Source organism: Cibotium barometz, chromosome 43, assembly GCF_041138505.1.
Source record: "Cibotium barometz isolate CiBa-2024 chromosome 43, ASM4113850v1, whole genome shotgun sequence".
NCBI classification, from domain to species: Eukaryota; Viridiplantae; Streptophyta; class Polypodiopsida; order Cyatheales; family Cibotiaceae; genus Cibotium; species Cibotium barometz.
Window position 1 is genome coordinate 27,826,992 of NC_141088.1, and position 16,907 is coordinate 27,843,898.

At 45.0% G+C, this 16,907-nt stretch overlaps 1 protein-coding gene across 1 annotated transcript; it reads left to right on the forward strand.

Moving 5' to 3' along the window:
• The first annotated feature begins 11,796 nt into the window (after window positions 1-11,796).
• Window positions 11,797-16,008, forward strand: LOC147613747 (pentatricopeptide repeat-containing protein At2g33680-like). The gene has a single exon (XM_086781721.1). It carries the CDS (start codon window positions 12,167-12,169, stop codon window positions 15,020-15,022), a length of 2,856 nt encoding a protein of 951 aa, XP_086637847.1. The 5' UTR covers window positions 11,797-12,166; the 3' UTR covers window positions 15,023-16,008.
• The last annotated feature ends 899 nt before the right edge of the window (window positions 16,009-16,907 follow it).

Genomic DNA, 16,907 nt, shown 5'->3' on the forward strand with positions numbered 1-16,907 from the left:
ATAGGGTACTGTCAATGCCCATTAAATATAACCAAGATGGTTGTGCTAGTAGATTATGAATGATGAAGGAAACTTGCAAAGTGTATGAAAAATTACAAATTATAGAGTATGGAAATGATACTTAGCAAGAATGTAGAAATCGATGGATAATATTGACACTGCTGTGTTGAAGATGAGCTCGAAGATGTGATGTCAAAGATAATGACAGCTCTTGCACACTAAATGTTGCCTACTGCAGTGTAGAAAACCCAAAATTAAATAAAAGCAGTTTGAACTGAAACTCCCCAAGATGTCTACAAACACCTTACAGCATGCAAACGAGCCCCAAAACACTTCGAAAACGAGAAAATGTTGTTAATGTAGTTAACATCACACTATAGGGTATACCTTTTCTACTTAAGAGGATAGCTCAATTTGAGACAATTAAAAGAGGAGCTCAAGGAGAAGATGACAAGGGGTGAGGGCCAAGAGAACTTGCTCTAATACTAATTATTGGAGTGGAGATCAAGGTAGCAACACACGCATAGGTGCAACAAGCAAGCGAAGATAGATGAAGCACATGTAAGCACAACACTCAAAGTAGATTGATAATAATGAGTGAAGTACAAGTGAGGTGACAAGATAAACACATGACATGATAAACACACTCATAAGAGTGTGTACATATGCTCGGGGGGAAAAACCTCCTAAAGAGGAAAAAAGTGTCGTGGCCCATTTAGCCTATGTCCACACATCACTACTATATAAATGGCTACAACAAACAGACATCAAAAACAGTAGTAGCTGAGTATGTAACACAGAATCACTTGCAACACTAGCATGAGCATACACCAATAACATTAGCCCATCAGTATTTAATATGGCATCACTCATGATACTAGTTTCACCAACATGGTGCAATGTTATCTCAAGAATTCCCAATCTATCATAAAGAGATTAGCTAGCTAATTGGTAGAACTGATAATTTGGTTAGAAAAATGTATTCAAAATTATCAAATGCCATTCAGCCAAGTGAGAGATTTTGATGAGTTTATATGGCGAGTTAGTTGAAGATGCATTGGAATCAAGTGCATACTCCCATGGTGCTTCTTTTATATAAGTGATAACTACAAATAAGTAGACACTTATCTACTTTAATGGTGAAAACTAGACACTTATTATCAAATGCCATTCAGCCAAGTGAGAGATTTTGATGAGTTTATATGGCGAGTTAGTTGAAGATGCATTGGAATCAAGTGCATACTCCCATGGTGCTTCTTTTATATAAGTGATAACTACAAATAAGTAGACACTTATCTACTTTAATGAAAACTAGACACTTATTAAAGGATAACTACAAATAAGTAGACACTTATTAAAGGATAACTACAAATAAGTAGACACTTATCTACTTTAATGAAAACTACACTTATTAAAGAATAACTACAAATAAGTAGACAGGTATTTACTCTTTTGATATGTATATTCACACAATTCTTCTGATATGTATTAATTAATGCCATGTCAATGGCATTATTCAATACATACCTACGCCTCTCTCCCCCCTCCACTCTTGACAACCCCCTCGCACGTTCTGCATGAGGAGAGTGTTAGATCTTCGCAGCACCGCTACGGGTGCTACCATAGGAGGGGACCACCCAGCCCACAGAGGAAGAATGAGGATTTCCCCTCATCCCCCAGGCTATATAGTGTGTGGCCTGCCGTCCACACTAGCCTGGCTGCCCATGACTCTGCATGGGCGTCCTCTCCCACTGAACCCCGGATGGTCACGTCCTCGGCGCTCTGGCCAAGGCGTTGATGCTAAAGCCCCGTCTGGTCATTCGGTCTGCCGTCAGTCTCATAGGCGTTACAGCCTACATGACATTACTCCCCCCTTAAGAAGAGTTTTCGTCCTCGAAAACAAACTAGGGAAACCTCTTGGAAATTGCATTACGGCATTCCCAAGTAGCTGCCTCCTCATCCCTGTCTGTCCATTTAATAAGTACCTCCTGGTACACTTTATGTCAGGTTTGTCTGCCACGATACCCTAGAATCTTTTCAAGTTCATGTGGTATCTTTGGTGGCTCTATCAAGTCCACCAAAATCTCTGGAGAAACTGCGTTCTCTAACCCATGAACTGATTTCTTCAGTTTACTGACATGGAAGACAAGATGGACTTGAGAACTCTCTGGTAACTCAAGTTTATATGCTACGTCCCCAATCTTCTTAAGGATTTTAAAAGGACCATAATATCTCGGAGAAAGTTTATCACACTTTCCCGTTTTCATGGTTTCTGACCTCACAGGAACCTTGAGGAATACAAAGTCACCTTCTGCAAAGGTCATCTTTCTACGTCTTTTATCCGCAAAAGTTTTAGCGTTATCTTAAGCGCTACAAATGCTCTCACGTGCGGCTCTGAGCATATCATTCATATCTTCAAGGAAATCCTTGACAGATTGAATCTTCTCCTTTTTTAGGCCTACAGCCATCGAAGATCTCGGCTGGAATCCATACATTAACATGAATGGTGTAAATCTAATCGGTGAGTGTTTGGAGCTGTTATAGGCAAACTCCAATAATGGCAAGTACTCTTCCCAATTAGATTGCTTCTTACTAACATAAGAATGTAACGTATCCTCTAGAATATGGTTAACTCTTTCAGTTTAACCATCAGACTCTGGATGATCTGCCATACTCATACTCAGAGTAGTATCCAACTTTTTGAAGACTTCCCTCCAAAAATGACTATTGAACTTTCTATCTCTATCTGACACTATATCTGCAGCGGCACGCAGGCCATATAGCTTGTAGAGATGTTCAACAAAGAGTTTTGCCAACTCTGGCATTTTAATAGTTTTCTTCGTGGTGATAAACTTTGCCATTTTAGTTAACCTATCCACTACCACCCACATCGAGTCATTCCCTCGACTCGTCTTGGGTAAACCGGTAATGAAATCCATGGAAATGCTTTCCCATTTCCCCTGAGGAATCTCCAGCGGATGGAGTAGTCCTCCAACCTTAAGACGTTTGTGTTTATTGACCTGGCACTTATTGCATTTCAGCACATAAATATGGACGTCCTTAAACAAACTAGGCCAATAAAACTGTCTTTTTACTAGTGCATAGGTCTTCTGAATCCCGGGATGACCCGCACTTGGACTATCATGACTTTCTTTAAGAATTTGGGCCCGAAAGTCACCAATAGTTGGTACACATACTCTACCCTTGTAGAGTAAGTACTCGTCGTCAATGGAGTAATTAGCATATTTCTCCCCCCAACGAAGTTTATTACTCCCCTTTGAAGCCATGGCAGTCAAAGGTGATGAAGAGCCTAAGTCAGAGCTCTCCGGCTCCAAACTATACCCATAAGACACGGCTAGTCTCTCCGGACTAACTCTCGCTTCCCTTCCCGTTGCACCTCGGCCAGTCTCTCTCGACTAGCAATCCGTGCCAACGAGGGAGGTGGTCGCGTCTGTGAAGAAGTGCGTATGCGTACAGCGCACCAGACCTCTGTAAAAGATGGATCGTGCTCACATAAACCACGTAGTGACTCCAAGAAATCATTCTTGAAGACTATGAAACTAAGTTCATTAATCTGTGGCATGCGACTAAGTGCATCTGCCACCACGTTATACTTATCTTTTTGGTAACGTATCTGAAGGTCAAACTCCTGTAGAATCTCCGCCCACCGAGCTTTTCTACCCTTCAGTTCATATTGACTTGAAAGCCATTTCAGACTTTCATGGTCCGTCCGGACCTCAAAAGGAGCACCATATAAATAGTGTCTCCACTTTTTCAGTGCATGAACTATCGCTAGTAACTCTCGCTCGTAAGCCATGTAGTTACGCTGCGCACGATTTAACTCTCAAATGGGCGTCCCCTTTGTATAAGTATGGCCCCAATGGCCTCATTACTAGCATCTGTTTGCAAGACAAACGGCTCATTTGGATCGACAGCTGCTACTACGGTCACCTTGAGCTTATCAAAGCTCTTCTGTTGGGCTTCCCCCCAACTAATGTTTTTAGTTTTTGACCGTAACTGGTCAGTCAACGGGACTGCGATCTTCGCGTAGTCCTTCACATACTGTCGGTAGAATCCCGATGCCAAGAAAAAACTGCAGTTCCTCGAGATTCTTCGACGCTGGTCATTTAAGAATAGCCTCTACTTTTTCTGGCTCTATCCGCGTACCATCGACAGATATAATATGGCCAAGGTAGTGAATTTCTGTTTCAAAAAATTCACATTTGCTCTTCTTTACAAATAGTTTGTGCTCTCGCAAAACAACTCGAACACTAGACGCAAATGCTCTATGTGTTCTTTCTGTGTCTTACTGTACACAAGAATATCATCTAGGAAAACTACTACGAATTTTTCCAAATATGGACATAAAATGCTGTCCATCAGCGTCATAAACGTCGCTGGAGCATTGGTTAGCCCAAATGGCATAACCAAAAACTCAAAATGCCCAAAACGGGTCCTAAATGCTGTCTTCGCAACATCTTCTGCTTTAATTCTAACCTGATGATACCCTGACCTCAGGTCTACTTTTGTAAAGTATCTCGATCCATAGAGTTGATCAAACAACTCATCCATGCATGGCATCGGATACTTGTTCTTAATCGTTATCTGATTAAGAGCCCTATAGTCTATGCACATCCGCATAGATCCGTCTTTCTTCTTTACAAGAAGAATAGGCGATGCCCACGGACTTGAACTAGGCCGAATGAAGCCTTTGTTCAAATATTCCGTCAATTGTTTTTCCACCTCCTGTGCCTCGAAGTGGCTTAATCTATAAGCAGGTTTGCTTATAGGTTTTGATCCTGGCATAACTTCGATGCCATGGTCTACTTCTCTAGATGGTGGTAAGCCATCTGGCAAATCATCAGGAAAAACATCCTGAAATTCCTCTAATAAATTCATTAAAGTATCTATGTACTTTTTCTTTAATGTCTCTTTCACCTTGGATTTTTTCTTGTTTGAATCGCATGCATGCCAAACAGGGTTTTCAAACAGTGGGTCTCATCCAAGGCTATTTTGTTTTCCTTATTTGTCTACGCAAACATCATCTACAGTTTCATCTACGGAAACAGAATTTAAAAGAGGGTAACAAGCATATACCTCTACTATCTGGCCTCTGCGGACCGCTGTGCACAGCTCCATGGAGGAAATAAGTGGTGTGGCGGGGACAATATAGTCGCCCTGCAGGGTAATGACTCTACCTCCATACTCAAAACGTAGCGTATTATGTAGGTAACTCCGAGCTAGACTAGGACCCAAGCTATACAGCCACTCCCTGCCTAGATATACATCTGCTCTGGCTAAGTGCATGACTTGAAAGTCAAGCCGAGCCTCGTAGTCCTGCATAGATAATGGGACCCCCAATACTATGGTATTCCATACCGTTTTGTCATACTCGTTGGCTAGGCCAACAGTATACTCATGATCGCACTGTTGAAAAATACAAGTGAATAGGGTGTGTGCGGGAACAAGCCCTTGGTTAGAGGCTGTAAAAGAGAAGATGTAATTGTGAAAGAACCTATGAAAAGGTGAGAAGAATCTACTGGGAGAGAATAAAGGGTAGCATGAGAGAATTTAGGAAGTGTGGAGTTATTCTGGGAGATATTCAGGGAAAAGAGAAGAGGTGGAGAGAATCAAGCAAGAGGTGGAGATATTCTGGGAGTGAATCATGGAGAAATCAATGGGATTTGATGCTTGATGTAAACTCTATAAATTGAGGCATAGCCCTAATGAGAATTTGCTAGTTTTTGAGTATCCATGTCTACATTAATGTATTTGCTAATTATCCACTAATTACGTCTTAATTATTTACTAATCACTTTGTTAATGATGTTGATTCTAGTGTTTGATCCACCATAGCTCATCACAATGCTCAAATTTCACCATGGTATCAGAGCCATGCCTAGAATCCATCAGATTTATGAGCCCATTATCTAATTAATTAGGATTAGTAGATAATTAAAAAATAATCAAAATTTTAGTTAGTTTTCACTTCACCTCTGTACCCCCAGCCAGTGGAGGAGTCCATTCTCCTTGCACAGTCAAAATTAGCCCTAGTGCTTCTAACCATAGCTAGCCATCTCAAGGCTCTTCAAGCCCATCAACTCCACGCAGCAAACCGCCGACGGATGCAGCCGAAATCGTCATTTTATTAGGCGCCGTTTTTCTGAAGGAGATTTGAGATTTCTGCTTGCTCAGTTCAAATGTCTCTAATTCCTCTTAGCCCAAGGTGTATTCAAGCATGCTCTACAAGTTGGTGAAGACAGAATTCAATTTCATCAAGTCTACAGTGAGATCCAAGCTCTTCATCAAATCTGCAGGTGACTTTGGTAAAACAGAGATTAAGCTTTCAATATTTGGTCAAATCTTGTGTTTCTTGGCTTAATCCTCTACTAGACTCATTGCTATTGATGCCTTTGAAAGCATTTGAGCTCATTTGAAGTGTAAGGCACCATATTTGGACTCCCCGCATACTCTGTTTTTTGCACACAAAACAAAGCATTAATTTGCTAATCAGTGATTAATCAGTGCTAATCACTATATTTTGGTGCAATTGAGGGTTCAAATTAACCATTAGGTATCTGATACAGATCCCTATAGCTTCAGATTGCAAATCGGAGTTGGTTTGATACTCCAACCATCCCGTACAAATTGGTTACCCTTGATTTAGTGTAATTTCTGGTGATTTTATGCTGATAAATTTGTTGTAATCATCTATTAAACACCAGATTGAGTTGTAAAAGGGTAGACACTGCCGTTGAATCTTGAAATTGGATCAAGAGGTAAGACCCCCTTCACATCACCATGAGTTCAGCACAGGAAATAGCCAAATTTAATGGGGAACAGTTTTATACATGGCAGACAAAAACCATGTATTTGCTGATGAGGAAAAATCTGTGGGGATTAGTTGAAGGGAGAGATGAATGCCCAGAGAGAGGGAAAAATGAGTGGAAGAGCAGGAATGAAAAAGCATTGGGACTTATTGCACTTAGTTTAAATGATGAAATCATTCATCACATCACAGGGATACAATGGGCAAAAGATGCATGGGATGAACTCAATAAATTATTTGGTACACAAGCAAAAAATTCAAAGATAAATCTGTTAATGCAATTCTACAAATTGGACATGAAGGAAAGTGAACCTTTAATCACACACTTGAACAAATATAAAAGCATTAAGCAACAGCTAGCAGCTATTGGCAAAAAGGTAGAAGATGATGAGGCACTAGCAATGCTTCTAAAGAGTGTGGACAAAGGTGATTATGAAAACATTGTAGCAACACTAAAGAATGTACCTGAATTGAAGCTACACGAGATAGAAGCAGCTCTACTAGAGCAAAAGAGTAGAGGCAAAGAGAAGAAAGGGCTCGACTCAACAGCAGGAGAGGAAAAAGCATTCTTCACCCGAGGAGGATTCTCTCGAGGACGAGGACGAGGAAGAGGCAGAGAAGGAGGAAGGACCTTCACTTGCCACAAATGTGGAAAGCCAGGAGACATGGCGAGACTGCTATCTACAGCAAACCCAGTGGAGAAGGAACGACATCGGCAAACTTCATGGAGGCTCCAAAAGAAGTGGAGTCGGATCATCTTTTCTGAGAGAGAGAGAGAGAGACCCCACAACCCAATGTAACCTGCCCCAATAAAGTAAAACCACCTCTGAGTCACCGATGATGTAGGCCACGTGGTAGATGTATGTGTGAGCACTTTAGTCAAGGTCGCGGGCACTTATAGTAGCCTTGGACACATAGAGAGAGAGAGAGAGTGTTAAGGACTATGGAGTTTAGGGACTTGAGGCACTGGTCGCGGGCTATCAAGTAAGAGGGAAACTTGGTATAGGGTCCAGGTGTGCTAGGATTATTCACTTGAGGGGAGGTGTTGAAAAATACAAGTGAATAGGATGTGTGCGGGAACAAGCCCTTGGTTAGAGGCTGTAAAAGAGAAGATGTAATTGTGAAAGAACCTGTGAAAAGGTGAGAGGAATCTACTGGGAGAGAATAAAGGGTAGCATGAGAGAATTTAGAAAGTGTGGAGTTATTTTGGGAGATATTCAAGGAAAAGAGAAGAGGTGGAGAGAATCAAGCAAGAGGTGGAGATATTCTGGGAGTGAATCATGGAGAAATCAATGGGATTTGATGCTTGATGTAAACTCTATAAATTGAGGCATAGCCCTAATGAGAATTTGCTGGTTTTTGAGTATCCATGCCTACATTAATCCAGTTGCTAATTACCCACTAATTACATCTTAATTATTTGCTAATCACTTTGTTAATGATGTTGATTCTAGTGTTTGATCCACCATAGCTCATCACAATGCTCAAATTTCAACACGCTCTAGGTCTCACTCAACCCCAACTTCTTGACTAACGAGTAGTTCAAGAAGTTGTGGCTAGCTCCATCATCGATAAAAACTGTGACTCTACGGCCACCTATGGTGCCATACATGTGCACCATGTCATGCGGACCTATAGTAGGCTGCCACATCGCTTGTGTCACCGAATAAGCGTGATGCTCATCACAATGACACACTGTCACCTCTCTGAACTCTACGGAACTGAGAGGGAGTCTCTGCATTGTATGCAACTGCTTGGAGGATTTACCATCTCTTTTGGGCTCGTTGCCACTCGTGCTGGCTTTAAGCTTTGGACACTCAGCCTTCGTGTGCCCTACATCGTTGCAATTAAAGCAGCGATTTTCCTTTCGCGCTTTAATATACTCCTCTTTTTTTTGGACTTCGCTGTCTCTTTTCTTCCTAGATGGTCGCGGTTTTTTAGACCAATGACCACCCTGTCCTCCCTAGTCCATCCTATCCCCCTGCTTATCACTGTGGAACCCTTTTCTTTTAAGGCGGCCTGACCTTCTCTTCTCACTACCCTCGGCCCTGCTCGAACCACCACGGGCACTACGGCGCTTGATGTCATCAAATATCTGCGCATACTTAATTGCCTCTGCTAGTCTTTAGGCTGTAAGGGCTCTACGTACTCAAGGTAATCATCTTTGAGGCCTCTTTTAAAGCCTCGTAATGTCTGGAATGCATCGATCCCCTTTATCTTGAGTACTATCTCCCTATAGTTTGAGATGTACTGAGTCAGGGATTTGTTCTCCATTGAGCACTTGTCCCATAACTCCCAGCTTCTCTCCGCCTCATTAACAGGCAAAAACTCTTTTCAAAACATCCTTTCAAACTCTGTCCAAGTGGTAGGACAAGTTGTCAAACTCATCCACCACTTGTACGCTTTGCCGGTTAATGAGAGGCTAGCCTCTACGAGCTGCACCTGGCTAGGTTGCTGTCGCAACGCGTGCAAGTCTGACCACTTCGCTAGAAACATGTTGACTGAGTCCTTGTTTCTCTCCTTCTCCTCGCCACCAAAACTAGGCAGCTTCAAGTCTTTTAATAACGACGAAGCTGTCTCTACAGACGGCCCCGCAGGCGCATCGGCCTATACTCCTGCAACCACTGGTGAGGCTACGCTCACCCGTGTCGTAGGATCTCGTCTATCACGAGGAGTCGGAGTACTAACCGAGGCGGCTGTCAGTGCGTCTAACCGTGTGGAGATGCTCTGTAGCATCGTGACTAAGTCAGCCTGGACTTTACCCATATTGTTCAATTTTGCATTAAGATATTTAAAAAGTCCGCTAGAGAGCTCCGTCTCTGTCAAGACGTCGACAGGGTCCAATAGGTCATAATTGTCGTCGTCATATTCCAAGAGGTCCTTCTCGGTCCCCTCGGTGACGTCGGTGTTCATGTCATTTGGCTCATCGGCCAGAAAGGGGTCATTTGCTACTACGGCCGCTGCGGGCTCGTTGGGTCCTAAGGCAGGGTCAACAGATGAGGAGGGCGCTGGTGGATCACGCGTGATCGACGAGGGCACTCCGGACCGGACAACGGTCAGGTGTATACGGCCTGACAATTCGGTCGGGGTCAAACCCGCGACTGAGGACAAGAGATTTGAAAACCCTAGAGAAGTAGAAGGCGGTGGGGACACACTACGCCTAGCAGACATATTTTAATTCTTGCAAAAATAAAAATGCGAGAACTTAGAAATTACAAAAAACGTTAATAAAATGAGCAGTGGAGAGAGAATAGTCACCCCCCCTTACAGTCGCCAGTGGAGAGAGAATAGTCACCCCCCCTTACGGTCGCCTGCGACGATCGGCAGTCGATTTGTGTTGCGCTGCGAGCCTCTACAAGCGTCGCTACTCCGGGATGCTCCGATCTGAGAGAAAGGTGCCTGCAACTCAATAAAAAAAATTATTCCCCGCAGGAACCTGTGCCTGAACCACCCTGGATTATCCCTCCATTACCGGGATTATCTCTCCACTGCCGGGAGAGAGGTGTTCGTTGGATTTAAAAAAAACAAAAATTCATTTTTGGCCTAACACGCAGTCCCCCCCACTGCAGGGAAAGGCAAACCCTTCACCCTCCGATAAGGTGCATCCGACCGAGCTGTTGCGGCGCTGGCCTGGCCTGGCTGGCGGCTTGTGGGCGGGCCGCCATCGTTGGCTTGGCTGGCGGCCTGTGGGCTGGCCACCATCGGCTGCGTTGGCCTGACTGGCCGTCTCGCTGGCTGCCTGTGGGCTGGCCACCATTTGCTGCGTTGGCCTGACTGGCCGCCGCTAGCCGCCTGTGGGCTGGCCATCGGCCGGCTGCGCTGGCCTGGCTGGCCGACCTGCCAGTGGGCTGCCTGTGGGCTGGTCGTTGGCAACACCAGGCAGGCCGCCGACTGCGGCCAAGCAAACCGCAGCCCTTACAAGGTTCCCTCCACACAGTCGGCAGCACCAGACAGCCGCACTTACAAGGTTCCCTTCACACAGTCGACCTCTTCTCCCATTGTGAATGCACAGTCGACCTCTTCTCCCACAAACAAGCTCCAAAGCAAAAAAAAAAAAAACACAGAAATTACTTACTGCAATGGAGAGCTTGGGTGTGTGCAAGGGAGAGAGAGAGAGAGAAAATAGAGGAAACCTTTCTTCTAACTATGCCCAACCTCTTCTTCTCCACGACTTCTTGCTGTAGGACCTTTGGGATAAGGTTATCCCCCCAAATTTAATTGAGAGCCAATCATTAAATGACTGGGCCCGCTTCGTACGCCACTCGCAATCCCGACGCCAAGCTGTGATACCAATGTTAGATCTCCGTTGCGCTGCTACGGGTGCTACCACAGGAGGGGACGGCCTCTGGCTCAGCCTCTGGCTCACCACCCAGCCACAGAGGAAGAATGAGGATTGTCCCTCATCCCCCAGGCTATATAGTGTGTGGCCTGCCATCCACACTAGCCTGGCCGCCCATGACTCCGCATGGGCGTCCTCTCCCACTGAGCCCCGGATGGTCACGTCCTTGGCGCTCCGGCTAAGGCGTTGACGCCAAAGCCCTGTCGGGCCATCCGGTCTGTCGTCGGTCATCACAGGCGTTACAGCCTACGTGACAGAGAGAGAGAGAGAGAGGAGCGCAACCGGGGATGTGGATTTTCATGAGGAGAGACAAAGGGGCACAACCGGCAACGTGGATTTGCACGAGGAAAGAGATGAAAGTTGGTGGTCATATGAACATGGTTCTGATAGTAGTTGGGAGACAAAGGAGAGTGGCTTTTGATCTGCTATGAAGAGGCGCTGGGGAGAGGTTTCATCTTCACCTTGCATTCTATTGCCACTTGGATCGCTTGAGTTAATGCCAAGTGTGTGTAATCTTGTGACACTTCAGATTACCATGTGTATTCCCTCAAGGGAGAGGCGAATTAAAAGCCCTTTTGAACGTAAACTCATGTAATTTATTCCCTAAAACGTAAAATTATATACCCTTGTGACCACATGAAGAGCTAAGGAATCGGTCGCGCGCGCTCGAGAGAAGAAGAAGAAGAATCTCTCTCTCTCTCTCTCTCTCTCACACACACACACTCTCTCTCTAACATATTATACCATGCATGCAGCTACCACCATTTTGAGTCATCACGAGCACGGGACTACTTGAGGAATCCCTCCCACTGGTCGGACAACCGAAAGAACAGAGTAAGTCTCTTTCTTGCTTTCACTCAGTGATGGATGGACGGCTGGTGCACTCTAGTAGGGTTGAAGACAGGCTAAGGCAATAGGGAATGCCCAAAGCATACAAAAACAGGAAGAAGAAGAACATTGCTTCCTGTGACGATGTTTAGCTCAGAGGAGGCATTGCCATGCCTCTCCAGCCTTTCTTTGAGGACATTTCACGCATCTTGCACAAATGCAGGATTGAGAGAGACCGAGCGCATGCACTGTGCCTGCACGCCTACATGCGCAAAAGTGGGCTGGAATCTCATACATCACTGGGGAACTACCTCGTCTTGGTGTTGGTGGAAGTCGGAAGCCTGCATGACGCCCAACAGGTTTTTGACAGGTTGCTGTATCGGAATGAGTGGTCATGGAATTCCCTGATCACTGGTTATATTAACTGTGGAAAGCCACAGCATGCTCTCACTTTGTATCAGAAAATGAGAAAGGATGATTCTGTGCATCCCAGTGGGCATACTCTTGTGGCCTTAATGAAAGCATGTGCAAAACTGAAAGATCCGAAAAGGGGCCTTGAAATACATGCCGAGATTGCCAGAACGGGATTGCTTGAAAGAAACCTTTTTGTTGGCAGCACCTTGGTCGGTATGTATGCCAAATGTGGCTTGCTTGCAAAAGCACAGCGAGTGTTTGACAAGCTTCCAGTTCGAAATGTTGTTGCATGGACTGCACTAATTGCAGGATATGCTGAACATGGGCATGGTGAGGAAGCACTCAAGTGTTATGAAGAGATGCAACTCCAGGGGGTCTTTCCAGATGCTGTCACATTTGTTTGCAGCTTGAAAGCTTGTAGCATCATAGGAGCCACAGACAAGGGCCAAGAAATACATGCGGAGATTGAAAGACAGGCGTTGCTTGAAAGAAATCTTTTTGTTGGCAGTGCCTTGGTTGATATGTATGCTAAATGTGGCTTGCTCACCAAAGCACAGCAAGTGTTTGACAAGCTTCCAGTTCGAAATGTTATCTCATGGAATGCATTAATCTCAGGATATGCTGAACATGGGCATGGTGAGGAAGCACTCAAGTGTTTTGAACAAATGCAACTCCAGGGCGTCTCTGCTGATGCTGTCACCTTTGCTTGCATCTTGAAATCTTGTGGCAGCATACGAGCCGCAGACAAGGGCCGAGAAATACATGTTGAGATTGAAAGACAGGGGTTGCTTGAAAGAGACCTTGTTGTGTGCAACACCTTGGTTGATATGTATGCCAAATGTGGCTTGCTTGTTATAGCACAGCAAGTGTTTGACAAGCTTTCAGTTAGAAACGTAGTTTCATGGAATGCACTGATTGCAGGATATGTTGAGCATGGGCATTGTGAGGAAGCTCTCAAGCATTTTGAACAAATGCAAGTCGAGGGTGTCTCCCCAAATGCCGTGACGTTTGTCTGCAGCTTGAAAGCTTGTAGCAGCATAGGAGCCACAGACAAGGGCCGAGAAATACATGCTGAGATTGAAAGAAAGGGGTTTTTAGAAAGAGACCTTGTTGTAGGCAACACCTTGGTCGATATGTATGCCAAATGTGGGTTGCTTCCCATAGCACACCAAGTGTTTGACAAGCTTTCTGTTCGAGATGTAGTCTCGTGGACTGTACTAATCGCTGGATATGCTGAACATGGGCATGGTGAGGAAGCACTGAAGCATTTTGAACAAATGCAACTTGAAGGCATCTCCCCGAATGCTGTCACATTTGTATGCAGCTTGAAAGCTTGTGGCAGCATAGGAGCCATGGACAAGGGCCGAGAAATCCATGCTGAGATTGAAAGACAGGGGTTGCTTGAAGGAGACCTTCTTGTTGGTACCACCTTAGTCGACATGTATGCTAAATTTGGTTCACTTGCAAAAGCACAGGAAGTGTTTGATAACCTTCCAGTTCGAAATGTAGTCTTGTGGAATTCATTAATCGCAGGATATGCTGAACATGGGCATGGTGAGGAAGCAGTCAAGTGTTTTGAACAGATGCAAATCGAGGGTGTCTCTTCGAATGCTGTCACGTTTGTTTGGAGCTTGAAAGCTTGTGGCAGCATAGGAGCTACAGACAAGGGCAAAAAAATACATGCTGAGATTGAAAGAAAGGGGTTGGAAAGAGACCTTTCTGTTGGCAGCACCTTGGTTGATATGTATGCTAAATGTGGCTCGCTTGCAAAAGCACAACAAGTGTTTGACAAGCTTCCAGTTCAAGACGTAGTCTCGTGGACTGCACTAATTGCAGGATATGCTGAACATGGCCAGGGTGAGGAAGCACTCAAGTGTTTTGAACAGATGCAACTGGAGGGTGTCTCCCCGAATGCTGTGACGTTTGTTTGTAGCTTGAAAGCTTGTGGCAGCATAGGAGCCACAGACAAGGGCCAAGAAATACATGTTGAGATTGAAAGAAAAGGGCTTTTAGATAGAGACCCTGTTGTTGGCAACACCTTGGTTGATATGTATGCTAGATGTGGCTCGCTTGCCAAAGCCCAGCAAGTGTTTGACAAGCTTCCAGTTCGAGACAAAGTCTCTTGGACTGCACTAATGGCGGGATATGCTCAGCTTGGAGAAAGTGAAAATGTTTTCCATATCTTTGATAGAATGCTAGTGGAACGTGTAAAGCCAGATCCAGTCACCTTCATTGTTGTTCTCAATGCATGCAGTCGTAGGGGTCTATATAAAAAGAGCCAAACATACTTTGAGGCAATGAGCAAAGACTATGGCATTGTTCCAACTCGTGAGCACCACAGTTGCATGGTTGACCTCCTTGGCCGTGCAGGTCAATTAGACAAGGCAGTAGCAATGATCAAGAAAATGCCGTTTTGTTTTGACCTTGTTATGTGGCATACTGTGTTGGGTGCTTGTAGGAATTGGGGAAATATTGAATTTGGAAAACAGGCCTTTGAACATGCAGTGCGTTTGGATGAAAAGGATGCTGTAGCTTATGTCTTAATGTCTCACATCTATGCAGGAGCTGACTCGCAGGATGAAGTGAACAAGGTTGAGGCAATGATAATGTAAACACAAGCATGAAAGAAGCCAGGAGTTGATTCACAAGAGGAAGTGAGCAATGTTGAGGCCATGAGAATGTAAACGCAAGCATGAAAGAGACCAGGATATTGCTGGTGGACTGATTACACCACTGGAATCGTCCATTCCTTTTTAGTTGAAGATGATAGAAATTCCTGAAACAAAAGCTGGAAGATCCTGTCCTCAAATGAGAGGAAGGATATGCCTCAAGTTTGCGTTGGGTGTTGCATGACATTTCGGATGATGCAAAAAAAGATATGATATGTAGGCACAACAGTGAGAACTTGGGTATGAAGGAGACACCCTTACAGCCATTTGTCTACGTCATTTATATCCAAGCTAGAGCAGCAAAGAGTCAAAGATGCGAATTTGGATCAGGTTTTCGAAGAATGTGCATTTGTGGGAACTATTGGTGATGGTAATGCAACTGCAGTACCCATTGCTTCTGCTGATGCGAGAATGATGGAGAGGGCTTGAGTCCTGGTTGGGTCTTCCTGGAGTTTGTGCTTCTTGGGGTGGCTTGTTGACATTTTCTCTGCTTGGGGGTGATGGTTCCCTAGTTGAAGGGTGAGTTGGCAGTCTCGGTAGCTGGGTTGTTTTCAGGTTTGCCTGCAATACCCTTGTTTAGTTGCCGAGATTAGGACCTAATCTTGAGGATTAGTGTTAGGTACATAACATCTGGAGACGTATTGAATCCCTCCTCAGAGAGAATAAAGACCAGCCGCAGGGCACCTCACTGTTGTCCATCACAAGCTTTTACTTGTAGGAAGCACCAAGTGACGACCCGAAAATGTTAGCCATCTGGCCTCCGGGAAGTTCAGGTGTGAACACTTCTTACTCACGGGCACTTTTTACCTTGTGCTAGGAAGGGTTTTTTCTTGTGTGAACACACTTTTGTGTGTTGGGCTCTTAGCCCTAGGACTGTAGTACTTTGTACTACACTTTTCATATCATAATGTGAGTATGTTTTCCAGCTTCATGTGGTTCACTGTTCGAGTGTGTGTCTATGTGTGTTCACCTTGCAGGCTGCATTGCTCCCCAGACCCAACATTGGTATGAGAGCGTTTCATCAGGCTGGTCGCTCTGCTGCCCGTACATTGCTCCAGAACAGCCCGTACATTGCATCAGCACATACCGGCTGTCCTTTCAGTCTGTGCTGCCCGTGCTACCCAACGTTGGTGTGTTGACCTGAACCTGCTGTCCAGCACCGCTCAGCTACAGCTGCTGCTCTGTGCAGCCCAGCTGCACCACCTGTCTGGCGCCGCCCTGCTCCTTGGTGCCGCCCTGCACCTGCTGCCCTGCAGCCGCCGCCACTTGCGCCACCCAACATTGGCCGTTGCCGCCTACTCCGCCCACTATTCTGCAATGCCGCCTACACCAAAGGACTCGCCCAGGTACTAAATGAAGAAGCCCCAAATCAATTTTTGATTTGGGCATTTCCACCTCCGCCGCCCTAGCAACACCCTCTTCGCTGGCTGAGCTGCCTGCTCCACTCGCCAGCAGCCGCAGCGCCACTATTGCAGAGCCACAATTTTTAGAGTGAATTCTTTTTCACTGTTTTTGCGCATTTGTATTCCTCATCATTTTCCGAGTATCCCAAGCCGAAGAACTCTAGAATCGGAGCCCGTTTATTAGGCCATCAAAATCATGCAAATTTTCAGCTTTTTCCAAAACAGAGCTGAATTGAGCCTTGGGTTGAATCCGACATTCCTTGTGTGCTCTTTTCGTGCACTTGGCATCGACATACGACATTTCGACACCCGTCATTGGTCATCAAGCCTCTATTCAGATAACTTTTCTATCCCTACACTCTGTCATCTCAATACATTTGTAGATCCTTGTCATTAGTGAATCATTGGGCATCTCAGAAGGCTGC

Coding starts and splice junctions, on each gene's coding strand:
- LOC147613747 (XM_086781721.1), top strand. CDS start 12,167: ATGCCTCTCCAGCCTTTCTTTGAGGACATTTCACGCATCTTGCACAAA.